The following is a 16,028-nucleotide window of genomic DNA, read 5'->3' as shown; positions in this document are numbered from 1 at the left end:
CTGTTTTTTGTATAAGACCTCAAATAATCTATTATTAACTCAGGTCTGAAACAAATTCCATTGAACGCCGGTAAGCAAGCAAGCTGCTTTAGGTGAGTCTCGTAAAGTCGATTATTTAAAAAAGATTTCTTCTTTTACAAGAGCTTTAATTTTGTTTTTCAGCCAAATTTTGTTGATTTTGATTTGAGTTTTTCAATGTTGGGGACTATTTCGAAAGGCTGATGATGACATTGAAAACATGTTAAAACCGGTACCTTCATAATAATAATAATAATAAAAATGTTGTATTATAACTTATGTGCAACAGTTTTGTATGTATTGAAAGGGTGGATTTCCTTACATTAAAATTACTCGTGTGATTCTCAGTTCAGTACGGATCAACCATGAAGTTTTTAACTTTAGAAAACTCCAACAAAACAGCATCTTCCATCACGGTCATTAGTGAGGCCCTGCACAGTATCGAACAATTTCCTTACGTGAGTATCCATCTCTAGATAAAACTCAGAAGACAAATGATTTGCACTACTGCCTCAAATGCTCTAGTGCAGCCTTCGGTTGTCTCTTCAAGTGGATTTTTGGGAACCACGACCTTACTGTCCAAACCAAGCTGTTTAGTAATTCCAGCATTTATCTATGGATGTGAGACTTGGGAAACTTACAGAAGACACTTAAAATTTCTGGGAAAATACCACTGATGATGTCTTAGAATACTTGGAGTAAGATGGTAGCACCATTGAATAAACATCAGTGTCTAGGAAGAGGCCCATACCACAAGTATTGAGGCAATGATTATCAGATCTCAGCTTCATTGGGCTGGCTACATCACCCACATGTCTAACACACACCCTCCATAGTAAGTGGTATGTTCTCAATTGAGGAATGAAAAATGTAATTAGGATGGCCAGCAAAAATGATCCAAGCATTCTAAAGTTTGATATGAAGTGCCAAATTGACATGAGTAATTCAGTTGATGTGGCAATGTCTTGTCTATGAGAGCCTGTGACATTTTAAACAACAACAAAGGCACAGGTCTGTTAAAGATATTGCAGAAGAGAATGAGAAAATCATAGAAGAAATTACCACCAGCTTCTCAACAACAAGGGGCTTTGGCAGAGCATTGCAGCAGAGCTTTTGCTTCCAGAATTTTTTTCTTTGGCCATCTGAGAACTCATAATTGGTGACCTTGATGCATTAAGACATCATTTCTGCCATCAAGTGAATGCATACTGATATGATATAGAGTGTTTATTTTATGCTTCACTTATACCTGGCATGTGCTTTTACATATTTTCTTAATTTAAAAGCCCAAGTTATTATATTCGGGAAGTAATTAGATATGGTCGTCATTTTATGTACAGGATCAGAAAATGCCCAGAATTTCCTTTCGCCACCTTTCTGGATTAGTAATGGAGTATTTTGCCATCCTTCTCTGAAATTTCCAATTTTATCTGTAACTTCTATCACACTGAAACCAATCACTTCTAGTTGTACTTGTGAAATTTTTATGACCCGAAATAATATTACTGATATGTGTTGTCTAAAGTTGAATTCTTCCCAACATAGACAGACCACTACAAGTTGGATACTGCTACCAATAAGCGGTATTGAAGCTAACCTAAATACTAGTTGTGATTGATAAGGAAATCTCATGTCAAGAGTTACTTCCTTCAAATCAATAAAGCTTTCAAGTTTGTGTAGATAGGTTTCCTGTGTAGATAGGTTAAATGGAAGTTCTTCTTTTGGTTTCACAGTACTTACAGTAATTCAATCTAAGTAGAACTGATTCGATCCCTATAGGTTGTTCATAATAGGCTATAGCATTGCTCTGTGTGTTTTATTCCTTTTTGAATTTAATTTGTTCTGTGTACATTTGTTTGTTGCTCTTAAACCAAGTTTTTAATAATTGATTTTTTTCCTTTCAGATATGGCACCTCTTCTAAAACAACTGAAGACACATGCTTCCCATGGACCATTTAAGAATAATGCATTACATGGCAGTGGTTCATTGAAAAAGAAGAATACAGATATTGATTCAGGTGTAAGCAAGAGGAAGCTGAAGCGTGCTTCAGCCTCTCCAGCTAACTCCAGAAATGGCTTGACAATTTCTCCTAAGTTATCAGCTCGAACTGCAAGTGAAACAAACCTAAATGATCTGGCTAAAATGTATGAAACACCCAAACAGAATCATCAAGGACAGGAAGATGAAACTCAAGTTCTGTCTTCTAAAAAGAGGAGTTCACGAAGACTGAATAGACGCAAAAGGATAAAATTGAGAAAGAAGCTGCTGCAAGGCACTGAGACTGGGGTGGCTCTTCAGAGCAACCCGAAGAAAAGTACTGGACGTTTAGTCCCAAATGTATTAGAGCTTGATGCTGACTCCGGAATAACAGACAGCAGTGCAGATGAAAATGATGAAAGACTTAAAAGTAGTAAAAAGAGGAAGGCTAACAACAGTAATGAAGAAGAAATTTTCAGTCATGATTATGTTAAAGAGAGTGGTTTTGGTGCTGCTGCTGCTGCTGCTGCTGCTGATGATGATGATGATGATGATGATGATGATGATGATTATAATGACAGAAATAGTGACAGCCTAAAAGAAGACAGTTTGGGAGTTGATGAAGATGACGAAATTGAAGAAGAGGAAGATAGTGAGCATGGAGACGAGGAGGAAAAAGGAGAAGATAGTGGAAATGAAGATGATAATGAGAGAGAGAGTTCTGATAAGGAAGAAAGTGGAGTTCATGGGAGTGTCAAGGAAGCTCAAATATGTGTGAGTGACAAAGTCAGGAATGCTGAAGAGAAAACAAATTCTAATAGAATTCACAGAAAGGTGGATCCTCCTGCTAAGGAGGTGGAGGAAAATTCTAGCAAGGGAAACACTGGTGTTAAGGAAGGGACAACTATTACTTCAAAGAAGAGGCATAAGGTAGAGATGACTGCTGCCAAAATTGATTTGAAGAAATCAAGATTAGAAGCTAATGAGCAAAGTAAAAATACACAAAATTCGGTTCAAAAAAATAAAAGAAAACATATTGACAGAGAGAAACAAAAATCACCTCAGGAGGCAAAGTTGATTGTCTTCATTACAAATCTTCCTTTTTCGTAAGTAAAGCAGTTCCATATTTTAGTTCTTTGTTAATCAGACTGGATAAGATAAAATTAGAGTGAGGATAAACCTTAGACAAGACGTAAAAGGAAACCACATGACTGATCACATTCGTTTTAATTTATAACTGTGAGGTTATTTGTTCTGTTGAAACAATTTGGTATAACATTTAGAAATTACCTGGAAAAGAAAACATTACCAGATTATACCTGGAAAAGATATCATTGGTTAAAAACAAACAACAGGCAGCAGGCCTGACGCCAATGACAGAGAATTGCTTCACCTTGAACTTTTGCTGGTCTAGTGAAGACAGATGATGTACTGCTGGAGCACTTCATTAAGATAAGTTCTAACTTTCAAATATTAGAAGGGGGTAAACAGAATTTAAAGATTCATATTTTTTACATTTCTTAATAATTTCATCAGTTCATAATATTTTAAAAAGTAGATAGAATGTGATTATGTTCTTTCAAGAATTAAACATGACAGAAATAATTCCTTTTTTTTTTAATGAATGGTACCTTTTTCCATATATAATCTGTTAATAAATGTTTCTTTATAAGGCCATGGTCTCTTTAACGGGTGAGTTGGCTGTGCGGTTAGATTCGCACAGCTGTGAGCTTGCATCCGATATATAGTGGGTTCGAATCCCACTGTCAGCAGCCCTGAAGATGGTTTTCCGTGGTTTCCCATTTTCACACCAGGCAAATGCTGGGGTTGTACCTTAATTAAGGCTTCCTTGCCACTCCTAGGTCTTCCCTATACCATCGTTGCCATAAGACCTATCTGTGTTGGTGCGACGTAAAGCAAATAGCCATGGCCTCTTTTGAGCGGTCTTGCCGAGATTATCTATTAAATATATAACCAGCCTGGGTGAATGGAAGAATGAATGTTAGGATTTTTGATTATTTAATTATCATGTTTTCCGAAGTTTATATTAATTATTATGTGGTTGAGTGTAAGAGAGGGCCTTTAGCCCTAACTTTGCCACAAATGAAGGCATGAAATAAATATTCTATAAATGTATGTTATACTGGATTATTTTCAATAAACTGAAAAACCTCTCAGTTATAAATGAACTAAGTCAAAACTGGAGAAAAGTAGCTTCCAGTATATTTAAAGAAGATTAGAATCACTCATCAGTTATATTTTTATATTTCCCTCCTAATTTAATAAGGGTAATGTTGCACTTAAACATTATAGACACACCATGTATATTTTGCATCCTTAAGTCAATAAATTGCTTTATCTCTCCATTTTTTCTACAGCTAGTCTGATTTGTTGTCTGTTCTACAGCCAGTCTGATTTGTTATCTGTTCTTCGATGACTCTTACAGTACTTTCACTCTATACTTTTTCTCTTTTTTGAAGACAGCATCTTAGGATGTATACATTATCTGATCAAAAGTATCCAGTCACCTACATGAAACTCTCCTCTAAGGGTTATGGGGTGGGGCCTCATATTCCTGGCCTTTTTATAGCTCAAACTCTGCAGGGGAGACTATGTACCAGGTGTCTGAATGTCACCTGGTGGAACATTCTTCCTGCTATGCTGTAGTAAGTGTAGTTATTGATGTAGATTGTTGTGGTCTTGAGAAGAGTCGGTAGGTTTGAGATCAGGGCTCTGAGCTGACCAGTCCTCTACAAACCACTCGCAAAAATTACTCAGCTTTACGGTAGAGAATATTGTTATGCTGAAACAAATCTTTATCATCTCGAACTTGTCTTCTACCGTAGACGATATGCAGTTGGTCAGTATATCATTGTATCCTTCTGTCTTTATTGTGCTCTTTAGTAATAGGAGAAGACAAAGTCCTCAACCCCCCCCGCCACTCTGTCATCCCTCCTTTGCCAAATTTCACTGTGTGCACTGGTAGAGGCCAACGTGTATCATTCGCTTCATAATGACTGCACACTGTCATGCCACCTCCGCTAAATTTCACTGTGGGTACTGACGTGCAAAATTCGCTTGGCATTCGCTTACCATTTGACTGTCATGGTAGTGATTTATCATCCCAAATTGCACATTTTCAGTCATGCGTGAGCCATGAACCCTAGTCCCCATATGTCGCGGTGCACAGTTGTGGTGCTTGCTGTACAATTAGTGTCACTGCGAAATTCATGGGTGATGGTATCGCATATTGCCATGTGATCTTCCCGTACCTCCTTTATTGTTTGAATCCACTGTCGGTCAATACATGTGGCCCATCTGGTTGTGATTTTATTGCAGTTGTCATGTCACCGTCAAGTAGCGTAACTTGAGAAGGTTAAAAATGACCCTGACTGATTGCTTATCGAATCATTTCAGTTCAGTCGCGAAGCCCCCTTGCTTATTCCATTCTGCAGGTATCTTATAGCAGTGGGCAGCATTAAGCCCTCAGCTCTGTTTATACCAGCAGCGGCAAATGTAGTGACTTCTAGGCTGTAGTTTACGTCTGTGAAGGAGTTTCTGGATACTTTTGAATATACATTGTATGTATCATTTGTCACTTTATTAATTTTTTCTTAAATTATATCATTCATAGCCTACTTAAACATTGTGAGATGTAGGGCTCACCTTATAATTTCTAGTTGGTAAAAGATTAAGCAGCATGAATATTGGGATACCAGTATTGTCATCTCTTATCATGCGCAGATTTTGAACATTGGAAATTCCTCAAATCATTGGAAGTTGTACTCCCTGGGATTTTTGGAAGCAAAGTTTACAAACTAGTCCACAGATATTTTTTCTAAATCTTTTTCGTGTAAACCTTGGACTATGGGAAAAAGATGGTGTTAATTACACTAATGATGCTGAGGAAGGAGGAAAGTAGAATAGTAGGCAAGTAGGATGGAATAAGGAGTGAAACAGATAAAATAGGAGATGCAAAGTTGTTCTGTTAAAAGTGGTAGCACATGTTAAGGATAGAAGAGGTGTTTGACTCGTGCCCTCTACTTGTTTTTTGTATATATTTATTTTATTTACTAGAATCAACTCAAGTACTGAGGCTGCCCTGATGGACGGATTATACTAAAAAGCATTATTACATAAAGATAGTTTACAGCGCCCGCCTTCCCTGCGCAGTTCTGAGATAACAGATAAGACTCTTAGGACACAGATGTTCCGTTTTGCTGTCAGACTTGCGTTCAGTTTTCATGAGTCGTGCACAGAGTAACATGTTAACATGTTGGAAGAACTTCCAAATTTACACCGCTGTAGCATTAGCTTTAGATCAAAAGCTGGAAAGAAAAGGCTAGATGAAAATGGGCAAACGCTTGATTTCTTAAACAAGATAAGAAATTGCATATAAATTTAATAAAAGATTTAACACTTGAACCAGATGATATAATTGAAGTGAGAATTTTTCAGAGGTGAAAACAAGTTTTGCAAGCCCTCAGTACTGAAAGCAGTATTTTGCAAACCCCTTTACTATATCTGGGTGTGGAATTCCATGCCAAACACTCCGCGTAAATACCCTAGTTAAGATAATATCTATTGTAAACAATAAAGGCAGAGTATTTCCCAACGTCCATTCAAACCGAGCAATAGCGGGTGAAAAGAGGAAGAAGTACAAAGGCGGATCAAATATAAGCGGAAATTGAGTGTACCACTGCTGTTAGTAATAATTCTGAGGTGGGGCTTTGCCAGGATGTTGGTGGGGGTGTCTGGAGAACGGGTTTGTGCGCGCAAACCACGGTGGAGAGCTGGGCTGCTTCAGTGTGCCATGAGTGTGCAAGAGATCCACATGTCTGTTACGCAACGCATCATTATCAAATTTCTTCAAAAGAGGGCACCAAACCTTTCAAAATGTTGAGACTGCTCCGCTCACAGTTTGGGGAAGAAACACTTTCACAGACTAAAGTGTATGAGTGGGCTAACAAATTTGTGGCAGGAAGAGAAGCTGTGGAATATGAACCTCATGAAAGGAGACCGCAGACAAGCATCACTGCAAACAACATTGTTGCCATTCGTGACATTATTGGTGAAGATCGGTGAATAAAAATTGCACAAATTGCTTTAGTCGTAGGAATAACCATTATCCTAGATAAACTCCATTTCACAAAATTTCTGCCAGGTGGTTTTCTCATTTCCTCAACCAGGAACAAAAGACTTTATGCCAGGAAGTTTGTTAGAGACTCCTGCGTCGCTATGAGGAGCAAGGAGAGGATTTCTGGTGTCGTATTGTGACCTATAATGAAACTTGGGTGCATCATTACACCCCAGAGTCAAAGCAAGCAAGCATGGAGTGGCGGCGAAGAGACGAAGCAGGTCCGGTCAAGGCCAGAACACGCCATCTGCTGGAAAGGTGCTTGCAACCGCCGGTGTTTTGCTCGTGGATTTTCTTCATGCCTTTTGGATGGAGCAAAAGATCCGTATCCCAACAAGCAGCGCTGGCAACGATCCAAAACTTAATTCTTCTCCATGACAATGCAAGGCCGCATACCGCCGCTTTAACGTGGGAAAAACTGGAGGAAATTTACTGGACCCTCTGAAACACACTCCGTACAGTCCATATTTATCGCTGTACGACCACCATTTGTTTGGATCACTCAAACAAGACCTAGGAGGACAGCGGTTTGATGATGATGCAAGTGTAGAAGAGTTCGTGCACAGCTGGCTCCACACACGTCTCTCTTCTTTCTATCAGGATGGCATAAAAAAATTACCAGTCCGATGGACAAAAACCTACTTGAAATGGACACGTGTCTCCTGCGGTAACCGTAGCAGGTAGGCCTAATTCAAATAGTGAATGGATTTGGACTCATTTTGATAATCAGCCTCCTGATAACATGCATAATAATGCTCTGTGTAACATAAATTCTGTTGTCAAAGGACAACTTGGTGAAAATCCTAGTGAATTAGAGGTTATGAACAAATTTCTAACCGCCGGGCTGAGTGGCTCAGACGGTTGAGGCGCTGGCCTTCTGACCCCAACTTGGCAGGTTCGATCCTGGCTCAGTCCGGTGTTATTTGAAGGTGCTCAAATACATCAGCCTTGTGTTGGTAGATTTATTGGCACGTAACAGAACTCCAGCAGGATTAAATTCCGGCACCTCGGCGTTTCCGAAGACCAAAAAAGTAGTTAGTGGGACGTAAAGCAAATAGCATTATGATTAAATTTCTAACCCCCCCAGTTTTGGAATCATGTTACCAATAAGACTAATGCTTATGCTTGTCATTTTCTAGCTGTGAACTACTCCTCTTCCTGAAAGTCCTATGCAGAAGATCACTGGTTTCCAGTAACTACAGATGAACTGAAGGGCCATTTTTCTTTGTGCATGCTTATGTCACAGACTAAAAAACCTGCAATATAAGGCAACTGGTCCAAGGGAAAGGTGATGGAAACACGTATATATTCAGCAACAGTGCTATTCAAATGTTTCATTTCAGTGAACAAGTTCTTACACTTTTATACAGAAATCTCTAGCTCAGATAAAGTTTGTTCTTTGCAAAGTGGTTATTGTTGGAACTTCAAAATTTGCAGTGGGAAAGATACACCGGGTAATGTTTCGCCCGGTATTGGAAGTAGTCACCCAGCAAGTGAAAAGGTTGTGCTCGAGTTTTGTCATGACCTTCTGGGTGAATGGAGAACAATTTTCATGGACAACTGATATAGTTCACTTGAATTATTCAGAACTCTTTTGAATAATAATATGCATGCTGCAGGTACAGTTAGACCAAACCAGAAAAATATGCCAAAGGTGTTTAAGGACTGCAGTCTCAAGAAGGAAGAACTTACTTTTGCCTCATCCAGTGGGATTTTAGCAATAAAATGGATGGACAATAAAGCTGTTCATATGTTATCAACTAAACACAGTCGACCAGATTTTGTGATTGTGAAATCAAAATCCAGAAAAGAGAAAATGAAAACAAACATGTCAGTGGATTACAACCAGTCATTGGGAGGGGTCAACATTCATGACCAATGTTTGACATCCTATCCACTCATGAGGAAAATATGTGAAAGGATACAAGAAGACCTATTTTTACATGTTGGATATGGCTCTATTGAACAGTTTCATTATCTGGCAGATTTTGAATCCTGAAAAAAATCGAAGGGGCTTCACATAATTTCGTCTAAGTGTAGCTGAACAACTTTTAGAGACGGTTCATCTGCCTGCTTAACCAAGCAGGGGTCGTCCCAGCCAGAGGGACACACCACTGAGGTTGCAGGGTCGACAATGGGGCCATTTTTCTTCCAAAATTGCATCAACCCTGAAGAAATCCTTTCCTTAAAGGCGTTGGTAGGGTCTGCACAGCATGTGGCCTTCGCAAAGAGTCATTGTTTGAATGCCACAGATGTGGTGTTGCCCTTGACGTGGAAGAGTATTTCAAGGTCTATCACACTCAGATTGACTTCCCCTAACTTCATGAAAAGACTGGAAATGAAAAAAAAAGTGGTCTTTATATTAATTTGTATTCCTCTATCTTAAATCTCTACTAGCGTTAAGAATCACTTTGAAAAATAGTAGTATTCCTGTGATGATCCTATTCCTAAAAAAAAAATGGTGAGTGAAAGGGTTAATCTAGCAGTTCACACTTAGTATACTAACTCATATCCTACATCTAGTGTATTTAAGCCTTTCTGCCCTCTGCAACGTACAGTTCTATAGGCCTGATAACTGTATTATAGTGATGGATTTTGGCATTTCTGCTGATGTTTCTCTTATAGATTTCAGTGATGGCCCTGTGTGCTCCCTCCAATTTGACCACATCAGGCTTAGTTGTATCTTTTCTGCGATAGAGATTATTTCACAAAGATATTTGGATTTTGAAACTTGTTTAATGCATCCGAATTGGGTATCTAGGATGGTAGCACTGTATTAATAATGATTTCCATCTTTTTGAAGGAAATCTGCAATACTTGAGGCTTTCTGTCTAAGTGCATGCTGTGTCAATGTTTGTTGTGAGTAAGGCTAAGTTGTCTGCGAATGCCAAACGATCGATGTAAGGTTCTTTCCTCCTGACTTTTCCTAACTTTATATCATGGTCTGTCCTTTCACCATTCTCTTATGACTTTCTCTGACACCAAGTTTAAGTGATAATCCATCCCCTTTGTCACACGTCAGTCTTGATATAGCGAGGTTCTGATATCTCACCCTTAAATTTCACTTTGCATCGGGTGTTGGTGAGTGTTTGCTTGTTGAGGTTGATTGTCAGAGTATCAATACAGAATTCATACAACATATCAGAAAGTGTGGTGCAATGGATTGAGTCATACGCCTTTTTGAAGTCCACGAAGATGCACATCCATTGTTTGAATGTGATTTTTCTGTGTTAAACATTTCATGTTGAGGATATGCTCCAGCCCTGAACATCCTGATAGAAACCCTGTCTGGTATTCATTCTCCTGTGGTTTGTTCTGCTGTGTCTTATATGTTTTTTTTAGTAAGACCCTGGAGAGAATTTTATATGTGATTGCCAGGAGAAGACCCTGTGCAATTATTCATATCAGTTTTTTCGCCCTTTTTATATAATGGTTGGTTAAGTGCATCTTTCCAGTCCTGTGGGATAGTCTCAGTGAGCCAAATCTGATGAACTTGACTTGGATTTCTGTGAGTGTATTATCATCTACATGCTTCCAACATTTTGGCAACAATGCCACCTTGTTATTCTTCATTGACTGAATGTAATTGGGTTTACGTGAAACCCCAAGCATTCAGTCTTAGTCGACAGGCTTAAACATTAATATTGGCAGTGACCCTACTCACAAGGGAGTGCTAGTGCACCTTTTTCTAAAATCATCATACAACGCAGAACCACACCTAATAATGGGTGGCTGCAGATCACTTCTTGTCAACAAACTCAAGGCGAGATGAACAGTCTCCCTGAAAATACATCATGGTAAATAATATAATTTCAACTGATATCCTCTTATCATATTCTATAGCTCCACTAGCTTATTAATTCTCTGCCCGCTTACAATTCTTTAATTCAATATCAAGCCACTATTCATCTTTTCAATTTCACATCCATGGACTTAGAATATCCAGGTTCACATTCATCTGACTACATAGAATATTTCAGCCTATGTTTTCCTACAGTTTGAACTCAGAAAATCAAAAATGGATTTAAATATATCATTATTATTATTATTATTATTATTATGCTGAAGGAGGAGAACTACAATAAATATACACATATGCTCCTATGGAATATTGAAGGCATAAACAAGGCTCTGCCTCTCTTTCCAATAGAGACATTAAGCAACTACAACGCCATTATACTGACAGAAACATTCTTAACACAGGATTTCAACATTCAAGGATATTACGGAATTCATTCATTTGCCCGTCAGACCACAGGAAGACCATCAGGAGTGGTCTCCATCTTTCTCAAACCGAACTTAGGGAAAACAAATAATAAAAGAAGAAAACACAATTACCGTAAGGACCAACCTACTATCAATCATTGGCATGTATGTTCAACCACATGTCAATAGAGGAGACAATCGAAAGAATAACAGACGCCTTGTCGCAAACGCAAACAGATGATAGAGTAATCTTCGTAGGCGACCTAAATGCAGGAATAGACAAACCAACCATCAGAACAGAATTAATTAAAGAGGCTCTGGAAGAAGCCGGCTATGTCTTTGTTAATAGTCCCTACATGAAAACGTACATAGCCTCGAATGGAACCAGCGCCATAGATTTAGTCTTTTACAGAGGTACAGACATTAGAAAATTCAGTCAAAAAGCATTATGGACTTCAGCCATAGCCCTGATTAGGAAACATATACCAATCTCGACAGTCTTTGAAATCACTGATAAAGATCAATTGCCAATAACACCAAGGAAGAAAATATCCAGGAAATTAGATCCAGAGAAACTAAGACATATCGGTGATGAAATAGATAAAGCAAGGCTATTAGTTCAACGACATGAACTAACTGAAGCAGTGGAAATGTGTACAAGAACCATTCAATCATGCCAAACTCACACAAAAGTAAGGAGATCACAACCATGGTTCAATAAAGACTGTTACAGTGAACGGAAAAAGACCCTCCTGGCACTACATTGAGCGAAGAACACATCGAACCCGAGTCACCTGGCCCAATGTTAATAAACTTGTCAATAGACATATGATAGGTTAATATTGTGTTTGGTCCGTATTGACTGGTCTGAATGTACAATATAACTATTATAAATAGTTATATTGTACATTCACCTGGCCCAATATGCCGAACAAAGAAGGAAATATAAATCACTAATCAAGAAAACAAGAACGGAGTACATTGAGGAAGACACCAGGAGATGTGCTGCATACGCCCAAAATGAGCCATTCCTAGTACTTAGGAAACCACAAACTTCAGCAACAAATAATATCTCAATGGAGTCATGGGAAAACCATTTCAAAAGCATTCTCACCCTCCAACACCGATCAACAGCTTTTGAATTAACTCCAGTAAAAATGATGGGAAATCATATCCCCATAACGAGGCAGGAAATATATAATACAGTAACAGCACCAAAAAATGGAAAGGCCCCCACCCCAGACAGCATCTGCACAGAACACCTGAAAGACTCTCTCCCTGTCATGCTAGACTACTGGGTAGAACTATTCAACACATGCATGCACACTGGAGAAATTCCAGGGCAATGGAGATTGTCAACAATCAAAATGATGTTTAAGAAAAGAGAAGCTGACAATCCTGATTCATATCGAGGTATAGCCCTCGAAAATACATCATTCAAAATCTTCATGAAAATCTTAACAATCAGGCTTGCAGAAGAAATAGACTCCTAGATACCAGAAAATCAATTCGGCTTCCGAAAGGGAAGAAGCACACTACATGCCGTAAAATACCTAATAGAACAAGTCCAAGATACATTGAGACATCCAGGAAAGAAATATTTTGTAGTCTTCGTAGACTATCGTAAGGCTTTTGACCTTGTTGATAGAGCAACACTCGCCCGGAAACTTAGTTACCTAATAGAGGCTACACATCCAATAGCAATCATAATCTTGAATATTCTCAAATATAACTATGTCCAAATATCAGACAACCCTATCCAAAAACGTAACCCAAACAAACTGAGTCCTACAAGGTGACCCAATCAGCCCAATTTTATTCAACATCATGACAGCAGACATCACAGAAATGATCACAGATACCTCAGCAATGCTTATACTTTACGCAGATGATATGGCAATAGGCTCAGAAAACATAGAAGAGCTCCAAGAGGTCCTCAGTAGGTTCACATCATGGGCAGAAAGAAACAGTTTGCAAATAAACCACAACAAAACTAAACAAATGACCTTTAGGAAAGGGGGAAAACATGCACCTAAAAATACAATAACCATGCACAACAAACCTCTAGAAGTAGTGCCAAAATTCAGGTACGTTGGAGTCACCCTCCAAACTACAATATCCACGTCAAAGAAAGAGTAGCCGCAGCAATAAAAGCCATCTACAACATTCAACAACCTCAACAAATATCATTGGGTACAGCAATGCTACTGTACTAAGTATCTTACCTCGGTGGAACTGCTTTTATTTTTCAACATAGTCTCCCTGTAGACTAATGCATTTGGTCCAGCGATGTTCCAGTGCCTTGATCCCATCTCGAAAATGAGATTCCTCCAGGCCTGCAAAATACCTCTCCAATTCGGCTGTCAGTTCTTCCCTTGTAGAAAATCTCCGTCGACCGAGGAAAATTTTTAGCTTGGGGAATAGATGAAAGTCTGATGGTGCCAAATCAAGTGAATAAGGTGGATGTGGCAACAATTCGTATCCCAGTTCATGAAGTTTTGTCATGGCAATAACACTTGTGTGCGGCGGATGAAAGATGACCTTTTTCCTTGCCAAACCAGGCCTTATTCGCGTATCTTTTCCTGTAGTTGGTCTAGGAGGTTTGCATAGTATTGCCCCGTAATTGTTTGGCCAGTAGGAAGATAATCTATCAGCAGAATGCCTTTTGCATCCCAGAAAACTGAGGCCATGACCTTTTTTTAACGCACAGCCTTTGCTTTCTTTGGTGGTGGTGAATCAGCATGTTTCCACTGCTTTGACTGCTGTTTTGTCTCTGGGGTATAGTAGTGGACCCAAGTTTCATCTGTAGTCACAAACCGGCGCAAAAAATCTTGTTGGTTGCACTGAAAACGGGCCAGACTTTGTTCAGACAATTCCAATCTGGTGCGTTTATTGTCCAATGTCAAGAGCCATCTTGCGGATAATTTTTTCATACCCAATTCTTCGGTTAAAATATAATATACCCGTTCAGAAGACATCCCTACAGCTTCAGCAATCTCCCGCACTTTCACTCGACGATCCTCCATGACCATTTTATGCACTTTTGCAATAAATTCTGGGGTTGTAACACTTTTTGGCCGTCCACTACGCGGATCATCATCCAAGCTCTCCCGACCAAATTTAAACTCGCTGGTCCACTTGGCAGCAGTTGAAAATGAAGGAGCAGAGTCCTCCAATGTGTTCTGAAAGTCGGCATGAATTTCCTTTGCTTTCATACCTTTTGTTACGGAGTTTTCCATGGTAGTTAGAGGTGAAAGAAGGTGCGGGGTGGTGAATAGGTCTCAGGCTACGAAATTAAAGTGAATTTAAAATTTAACAAGGTTATATTTTCTTTTCAAAATCAAGAAATAACAAATATGGCAGGTACAGAGTAGCAAGGCAACAAAAGTACAATTACAGTATTTACAGGATTTGGGCTTCGAGCCCCGCGATCACAATCCTTGAGCAATCAGCTCAGTTTTACCCCAAACACAAGTGTCAACAGAGAGGGGAGAACCCCATTCATACCTAGGAGCACTTGCTCCAAAATACACAGTAAGGCCTCCTTGAGGCGCGCAGAAAACAAAATTTTCGGGAAAAGAGCAACTTGCTCTCAAAATTCAGGCCTGTCAAAGGCCACACCTAATTCTACTTTCAAGCTGTCCTCTCAGGACATATACACAGGGGTAAAATACCCAATCTACTGAGATCTGTTAAATGACAAGAAGGTTAATTACATGACCTCTAAATCAACAATTTGAGAGGAGGCGATTTGCACTCCTAATGTATTTGTTTCAAAACCTAATTTGGCTCTAGCCCACTGATGCAAGGGCTAATCCCATACTAAAGAGGTGACTTTAGAAATTGACGAATTTACATAATGTTAAGGAAGAATAGGTTGAGAAAACAAGTTCACCTCAAAACAATATGAGTGGGAGCTCGAGAGGGTTAAGCACTCTCTATCCCAATATGTAGTTTAAAAGATAGAATAGATACAAGTTCCTTTACATTTAAGGAAGGTTACATAATGGAAAAACTTCGGACCCGCCCCGAGAGTTAAACTGCTGAGCAAGCAAGAAAAGAAGTAATTAATCGGCCATTACCTGGTTGTTGACTGCCGCCGAAGAAAGAGGCGCTTCCCGCCCCCTGCTATGTACTTTACACACGAAAAGATGGAACAGAAGTGGCCCGGAGACCCTAAAATCAGCAGTTTATATACTCTCGCGGAAAGTTCGAGGCGTTAGGGGAATGAGAACACCCTCCCACAAACTCTTTATTGGGTAGGATACAGCAACATATTCAAGTTGGGGGAAGATACATCCGATTGGTCAGAAATTAATAAAAGAAATTCGGGATTGACTAAATACAAAACAAGGGGAAAGAGAGGGGTATACAGCCAACTTAAACAATAACAGAAAGAAATTTACAAGAAACAAACTTTTGAAATAAAAATTTCTCCAAAAAAATAGTTCTTTCACGTTGCACTAGGGTGCACCATTGTAGTTTTTCAGTAGTGGCCTCTAGAAGAGAAAGTTCACACTTCTTACTACAAGCAAAACAAAAATACGTCGAAAATGACACAGTTCAAAAACTCCAAAATTTCCAGGTAGTGACATCTTCTGATAAAGTAGAAAATTAATACCGTAGATAAAGTTCAGACTTCCTCCAGCAGAGGAGTTTCAAGTGGCGCACATTTTTAAACTAGCGGCG

General features: G+C 39.1%; 1 protein-coding gene across 2 annotated transcripts in view; it reads left to right on the top strand.

The window, feature by feature from the left end:
• Positions 1-16,028, top strand: part of LOC136874088 (uncharacterized) — a 149,262-nt gene that overhangs the window by 11,986 nt on the left and 121,248 nt on the right. For both annotated transcript variants that reach the window (XM_068227654.1, XM_068227655.1), the window contains exon 2: positions 1,923-3,102. In XM_068227654.1, coding sequence (XP_068083755.1) covers positions 1,925-3,102 — 1,178 coding nt within the window. In that variant the 5' untranslated portion in view covers positions 1,923-1,924. The remainder of the gene's footprint in view (positions 1-1,922; positions 3,103-16,028) is intronic.

Source organism: Anabrus simplex, chromosome 5, assembly GCF_040414725.1.
Source record: "Anabrus simplex isolate iqAnaSimp1 chromosome 5, ASM4041472v1, whole genome shotgun sequence".
Taxonomy (NCBI): domain Eukaryota; kingdom Metazoa; phylum Arthropoda; class Insecta; order Orthoptera; family Tettigoniidae; genus Anabrus; species Anabrus simplex.
Note: the sequence above shows the minus strand (reverse complement) of the source record. Positions and strands in the feature narration are given on the sequence as shown.